We start from the raw sequence: 7,935 nt of genomic DNA, 5'->3' as shown, positions 1-7,935 counted from the left end.
CTTAAAAATAGATTAAAACGCCATTCCATAACCGTTAATTCTCAGACGCACGTGCGTTTTTAAAAATATGAAAAGTGCATTTTGTTGTATTAGAAACACCAGGATGACCAGAAACACTTCGGTTGTAAGGAACTGGATAATCTAAACAATAAAATATATGTAATGTTTAGTTTCAGTAATCTTAAACGGCTCTAATAGTGAGAAATATGCCTTAGTGTTAAAAACCTGGGGTATGTCGCTTTAAGGTGTTGCCGACTAACAGAGACTATTGACGACTGTATTTTATATATTAATGTATGTATATGTATTTGCATAAAATATCAGTGGCTGTATATTAACTGTGTCTCTGATCATTCTAGTGTTTTTACTAGGTCAAACTTCAGTTTATTTCCCAATATATATATGTATATTTGTTTTCGTGCGTACGAAATTATTAGAAGACCAAATCAAGTTTGGGTTACTTACAAATATTCTAACGATCAGAAACACATTGAATATACGGAAACCGATATTCTAAGGAAGAAATTATATTTAATAAGTAATTTTCGTCGATAAAATTTTCTAGTAGTCGCAAACGTAGTAAAATGCAGAAAACTGAGAAAAGTTCCTTTAACGAGACGTACAGACGATGCCTAACGCTATGTCAATAGCTAAAGGCGTGGTCTCTCTCCCACAATACTGAACTGGTCTTGCGTACTAAGTAAAGAACTGAATTAAATAAGTTTTGACTCGAGGACTGACGAAACTAAATAAACACAGGCTAAAGGGTTAATGATCGACCTTAGTGGTTAAAGTGTCGAATTTAGACTGGTAGGTGTTGAGTTCGATTGTGTGTGCGTGTGTGTGTGTGTGCGTGCTTCTAGGTTTATGCTATTGAACCTCTTCTTTTAAGATTGATATAAGTTTATATTAATTATATTATCACATAAGCTACATTTTGTGTGGGATAGGGTGGGGCAACTTACAATAATTTGGTAATTCTGATGTATAATCTTGGAGAAAACCCGCAACATTTTTCCTATTAGTAGCAAGGTATCTTTTATGCGCACTTTCCTACAGACAAGACAGCACCTTCCACGGCCTTTAATATACCAGTCGTGCAGCATTGGTTTGAACTTTCACCGGACCATGGATGGTTTCTCCGTTCAGATGTATGAATGGATGTGGAGTAAAGGAGTTTTTGGTAACACAATTAATAACTCGCAACAGACACGCATGAACAAGTTCATGAGATACTAGATAGAACTGTAACTCCATCATACATTGGTTTGTAGCATCTTGTTATTTGCATGACCATTTCAATTCAATTCTTTATTAACTTTGAGCGTTTACAGCTCGTCAGTTGACACACATATATAACAACAATTTACAGGCATAACGAAAAGTGTTATAAAACGATTAAGAAGATATAAGATATGCGTATTTAACATTAATTAAAAAACCCCACAAAAAACATTAAACCCCCCCCCCCCCAAAAAAAAAACAAAAAAAACAAAACAAACCCAACAAAAAACAAACAAATAACAAAAACAACAAACAAACAAACAAACACAAAAACAAAAAACAAACCCACAAAAACAAAACAAAACAAAACAAAAACAAAAAACGAAGTTAACCCAAGGCTTAAGTGTATCAAGATTTGATCAGCAGTCATGGCTGTACTACTCTCGTTAAGCTGAGATTGTATGATTACAATGTAAAAGACGTGTATGCCTATATGCCTATATCAACATAAACGTACATTAATATATTAGTTTTGTTAGGAAGAGCGGACGAGTCGAAGCTATTCCAGGAATGGCCACACGGGGGTATATTATGACTGGTCATTACTGAAACAGCTCAAAGATTGTGTTATTTCCAGTATGATGTCTTGCGTATATTGTTGTTAAAAAAACACAGGAAAAACCCTGCCATGACCAAATATCAGATTCTGATATTAGTCCAGTAAATCTAAGCCGAAATTTAGGTGAACCTAGAACAAATTACAACAGAAGGTTTTTTTTGTTTTATATTGTTAAGATGACCCCACTGAACATTATATCCAAAATCCACCAAAATCAGATACCGAGAAAGGAGCTAATAAGCATGAATCCAATATGAAGGGATCTATCATTACACCTGTTACATCTTCGCTGGATTATCTTTGCCAAAAGTATATTATCAGTATTATGCAGTTATATGCAATCAAACAAATAAATGCAATGATGTCGTGAAATCTAAAACATATAACGTGTATCTTTTTCTCGATGACAGGGCAATACAGTCGGACATGGCCGAGTGGCAAGTGCAGACTGCAGATGATATACTGAAATAATATTTCGGTTCAACAATATATACAGAGTTTAAGTTGTACAATAAAGCCAGTAGTCTGCAGTCTGCAATTGTCACATAACTTTTGACTATCGAGAAGCTACAAATGGAACACTTTATAACTCCATTGGCTATTGGGTGTCAAATAAAGCTATGTATATGAAACAGCTACAATGGACAATCTTCATTTTTAAAATACTACTACTACTACTAATAATAATAATAATAATAATATGTTGTTGTTGTGGGTTAGTTGGAGAAGGTACAAATTCATAACATTAAAATACACGAATTATTTTTGTTGAATAAGTTTGTGTTACAAGGGATGAGTGTCTGTTTATAATTAATCCGTGTCAGTGCTCTATATTCATTCTATGAAACAGGGTGCAACTTCTGCTTCTGATATATCCATCTGTAAGCAAATGCTAGGAACTGAAAAGAAGTTCTAGACCGCTTGTACTGAAATAAACTAAACTCAATTTTTGTCTGTGTACATTTAAACTAATCATTCTATTTTTTTGCATTTAATATTAGTCTTCCGCATGTCGGCCTGGATAGCACCAATTTCTTAATCTGAATAGTTGTACAATGCTTTAACTGTTTGAGAAACTGATTGTCAGAAAAGTGTATTGTTTGAGCTTTGCATGTAACGAAACTAGATTCGTCTGGCCCTGATACAGATTAAATGTTAAGACTTGTGGCCCCAAATGATACATTTTGAACGTTTTTCTAGAAGTATGTTACTTTTTTATTTTATATATAAACACGTGTTTTGGTTATCAGTGGGTATTATTTCACTGGCATTTTAACACATTATACAATTTCGGATACAGACAATCCATGGAGGGGTGGGAGGGGGGGGGGGGGGATGACATGTTCCCCAAAGGATTCCTCCGAATCTCCAAAGTAAAAATAAATATATATCTTTAAAAAAAAAACATATAACGTTTGCACAATTATGGCCCGCCCTCACCCTTAAATCCGCCACTGTTATACGTGCTTCGAATTTGCATTGACTGTATTGACACAAATATCAATAACGCGTTCATTCTCCATATTTAAATACAAGGCTATGAATACATTTTTGTACAAAGGTATTTACAGTCAGATCTTACTGACACTCGGTCATGTTAGTTGATCTGACATTAGTCACTGTCGTTTCGTGTGCAGATTCCAACAGTCGTTACGCTTGTACAGGGGAGGGTCTACTCTAGCTCTCTGTCTGTAGACTGCTCGCCTGATTCGCTGCGGTTGTAGGACTGAAGTCCCTCGATGGACCCATTCTCTGATTTGGTATTTTCCCCACCCCAACCACTGCCCAACGACTGGTATATCAAAGGCCGTAGTATTTGCAACATGTTCACCTATATTGCCAAGGATAGTAAATCACTGGTGTTTTTGTTTGAATGAAGATTCGTCTAGACAGGGGATAACACGGGATTTGGTCAGATCTAATGGTGGAGATCGGTAAGATCTAATTTCAGTTTGACTGATATTTGTTTGAAAACTCTTGTTTTATGTCAAAATTGGCTACATTTGAAGTCTAGCTTGGGATGCGCCTGGAAAATATAATACGTGATCATGGCCTCACCAAATAGACTTAAGTATAAGTATTCTAAATTAAAAAAACAACAACCGTGTACTACATATCACTGAGCAACCATCATATCAATAAATATATTTTGATGTATCCTGGCTGACAACCGCTGATTTTTTCATCTGTTGATGATTTTTGTTAATTTCAAGTAATGATCCATTGGGTAATCAGTTTAACTTACAAAACATTACCTACGATCATATAATATAATCATATAATATACATACCATTGGTTTTCCATTTTTGTTCGTATGCTTTTAAACCAATGACATAATACACCAAACAGAGGGGAAATTGTTTCTGGTTGATTTATTGTTTTAAGATTATTAGTGGAAATTTGACCACATGTTTTAAAGCATAGTGCGATGTTGAATGAAAATGGATAGATAAAAGTTCGTTCAGTTCAATGGCATCACTAAAGAACGTTGATTAATCATTGGCTATTGGATGTCAAACATTCGGTAATTCTGACTCGTAGTCTTCAGAGAAAACTCGCTACATTTTTCAATTCGCTGTAAGCGATCGTTTATGTGCATTTTCCCCAGACACAGCCATACCACGGGTTTTGATATGCCAGTTGTGGATCAATGGCTGGGACGGGAGAAACCTAATCCGAGAATGGGTCCACCGAGAGAGTTCGTTCCTCCCACTAAAGCATCTCACGCGAGCGCTCTACCGACTGAGCTAGATCCCACCCCGAAAATAGATAGCTAAAATATAATATACTAGTAACAATCCTCCATACTGTATCGATTTATCGACATCGTACGTAATTGTTTGAAAGCGAACCTCATACTAAATGAATCTATAACTGAATCTGAAGAGAAACGCACAAATTGGTAAGAAATGTTTATCGTCAAATTAAAGTGTGACGTCATCTGTGTCATATAAAGAGAATATACACAACGTTCGATAAAACTATTGCATATGTATCTAAATGTTGATTTGAATACATAGTGCTTCATCTGGCGTTTAGTAATCCAGAGGGTAACCTTCAGGCAGACAGTGATTATAACACATTATAATTTGAACGCGTTGATTTCTATTCATGATCTCCAGTGTTATAGAAGTATTATGTATTTACAACTATGTATTATTGTTTTCATATTTCTCACAGCACTGTTGAACGACAGTCTTCAGAACTGAATGTCTCACGTTATAGTCTGATATGAAAGGGAAATGCCTGTTGCGCTGGGGGAAGAGGTGGCGGGGCAGGGGGCGACGGTGGTTCAGGAGGAGGTGGTATGAAGGAACTGTAATACTCTCCCTCAGTCGTAGGACTCTCCACTTCATTTGGCGGAATGATTTCCGGAGGAGAAGCCGTGAACTGCACTGCCCTGGTTTGAGAGCTCGTGGATTCGGGAGAACTCGGAAAGTCCTCTGTCATCCAAGACGCGCGTGGTTTCATCACCGGCGAGGACGAAGACTCTGACTCGTCGTCAGACGTTCTCTGTCGTCTGCGTTTCAGCTCTTCTATGACAGCGTTTTTACTCGGCGACTGGTTGTGGCCCAGAATCTTTTTCCTCCCGTCCTCCACCGAGAGCGTAGTAGATAGTGATGTGTCTGGTAAGCCTCTGAGTTTCCCCGGTGGCGGGGTCGGAGGCCTGTACTTGGCATTCGAGAAGGATGTGGGTAAGGGAGGAGGAGGAGGAGGTGGAGGAGGTGGTGGTGGTAATTGATGATTCAGCGAAGACGTGGACGCTTCTGCATCAAATGGAGGAGTCGGCGGTCTGAAGCTGAATCTGTCGCTAGGATGGTCATCATACTCATTAAGTTTGTCTTCTTTGCTCCCGTACTCCAAATCTGTGAAACGGAAGGCGAAGTCCACAGATGCTTGTTCATCCATTGGACTTTGATAATCTTCCTTAGGCGTCACCAGAGGCAGTTCTCTGGTATATGTGTATGTTGAAGAACCTCCGTAGTCTGCTGATGGGGTGTCGACGTGAAACTCTGACGAACCGTGACCGTCAATTAAGTAGTCAGCTGAAGGAATTTTAGCAGGGTACACACTTTCAGCAGGGTACACAGAAGATGCTGTACTTTTAAACAGAAAATCTGCAGATGGAGTTTCCGTGGGGAACTCTGAAGAACTTTGACTGAACTCCAAATCATGCTCTCTCTCCTGCGACGTATAAGAATTTTGCGACGTCACTGTAGTTTTGGCCGGATATGCAAAATTCAGACTCGACGTTGGAATCGGGTTTGATGGATAGTCTGAAATGGTCGTAATAGTGGTTGTACCCGGTTGAATCACTTCGGGAACATACGTTTTGAATGCCGATTTTTCCGCATTGTCGGCATCAAAGCCTGTGGAACTCACAAGACTTACTTCACTCGTCTTGTGGGTGTCATTGGTGACGACGGTGCCTGTCTCGACTTTCGAAGGCTGTCTTCTGTTGGGCACCTCAGATTCTGCCGGCGCCAGGATGATGTCTCCGGGCACGGCCGTCACGGCTGCCTCGCTAGATCTCACCGAGGAGCGGTGACTCTGCTCCGTCGAGCTGGCCCGCTCTCGAGATCTAGATCGTCTGCTCTGAGACTCGTGTGACCTCGATCGCTCGTGTGACCTCGAATGGTGGTGCTCTCTCCCTCGAGACTTCCCGTGATCTCGTTTGGGCTCGTAGCGTCGTCTGTGTCTTTTTTCTGTTTCTGACGATGCCTGTTTAAAAGAATATTTAAAATAAAATTAGAATTTGTTATTATCACGTCTATAGTTTACATAAGAGTTGATAAAGTATTAAATATGTTTTATTTAACGACACTACTAGAGCACATTGATTTATTAATTATCGGCTGTTGGATGTCGAATACAAAATTCACGGTGGTGTCATTTACCAACATTACTTTGGCTAATGATAAATAACACAGGTCGTAGCTTGAATGTTCTCTAGTCCTTTTCTGTTTATAAGGAGAATAGGGCTTGAGCGTGCATAGTTTTAAAAACTTTAAATTTCCGACGACCACATTAAGGTATCTAAAATGCACATATTTTCCTAATTTCCTAAATCTGAATTCATAGATCTTTAGTCTGACCCTTGTCGAGTTTACATGAATCATTAAAGTTACATGTAAATGATTAGCAAATTCGCTTCAAGAAGATTTAAAAAAAAAAACGAAAAAAAAAAACGAAAGAAAGAAAGAAAAGAAGAAAAAAAAGAGAAAGAAAATATACTACAAGAAAAAACGTAACACCTCTGTCCAGCGGCATCAGATTTAAGAAATCTGAACGACAAAACCGTAGTGCCATATAAGCATCGTATATCTGCACAAGTCAGTCGAAGGGACGTTAGGCAAAGTAAAATAATACCTAACAACCCTTTGGTAGTCGAAGTTGACCGTTTTTAACACTCGGCGTGCTCTACCTCTATTCTCTGAAGTAAACACGACTTGGCTAGAGAATAAGCTACACATAATCTGTCCATCAGAGAAAGTTTTGGAATGGGGGTCGCAACTTGGTGGGTATAAACACATCATGAATGAAATTATCCAAAACGAAGTGGTGATCATTTCATATCAACTTATTTGCGTGCTTATATCCAATTAAGATACAAGTACGCTATCCTGGGCACTCACCTCAGCTATTTTTGGTTTGTGTGTCCATTTGTTGCACTTATTGCGGTTGAGAAACGACTGAAACATGGTGCCACTAGTTTTGAATACCAGCTATATATACTAGTAGTGTAATGTAACCATTTTCAGTCATAGATAGAACCACACTTTCTATGTCCGTTCGGACTAGATTTTTTCCCCGTCCCAATCAGTGCCCTACGACGGATATATCAAAGTGGTATGTGATGTCTTGTCTTTAGCAAAGTCTATATCAAAGATTCTTTGCTGTTAATGAAAAATTCTAACGGGTTTCCTCTGAAGACAACATTTTAGAATTATCAAATAATTAACATCCAGTAACCTATGATTGATTAATCAATGTGTTCTAGTTGTGTTGTTAAACAAAATTATCTTTAACTTTATTTCAGTCAGATTGTATACAGGGTCATACTTAGCTAATAAGTGCAAATGATGGTCTA

At 38.2% G+C, this 7,935-nt stretch overlaps 1 protein-coding gene across 1 annotated transcript in view; it reads right to left on the bottom strand.

Moving 5' to 3' along the window:
* Positions 1 to 1,292: 1,292 nt before the first annotated feature.
* LOC121378304 (formin-like protein 5) overlaps positions 1,293 to 7,935 on the bottom strand; it is a 38,680-nt gene continuing 32,037 nt past the window's right edge. Inside the window, exon 6 of the mRNA XM_041506412.1 lies at positions 1,293 to 6,566. Coding sequence (XP_041362346.1) covers positions 5,064 to 6,566 — 1,503 coding nt within the window. The 3' untranslated portion in view covers positions 1,293 to 5,063. The remainder of the gene's footprint in view (positions 6,567 to 7,935) is intronic.

The sequence above is a fragment of the Gigantopelta aegis genome, chromosome 8 (genome assembly GCF_016097555.1).
Source record: "Gigantopelta aegis isolate Gae_Host chromosome 8, Gae_host_genome, whole genome shotgun sequence".
Classification (NCBI taxonomy): domain Eukaryota; kingdom Metazoa; phylum Mollusca; class Gastropoda; order Neomphalida; family Peltospiridae; genus Gigantopelta; species Gigantopelta aegis.
This window is presented reverse-complemented; position numbering and strand designations above follow the sequence as displayed.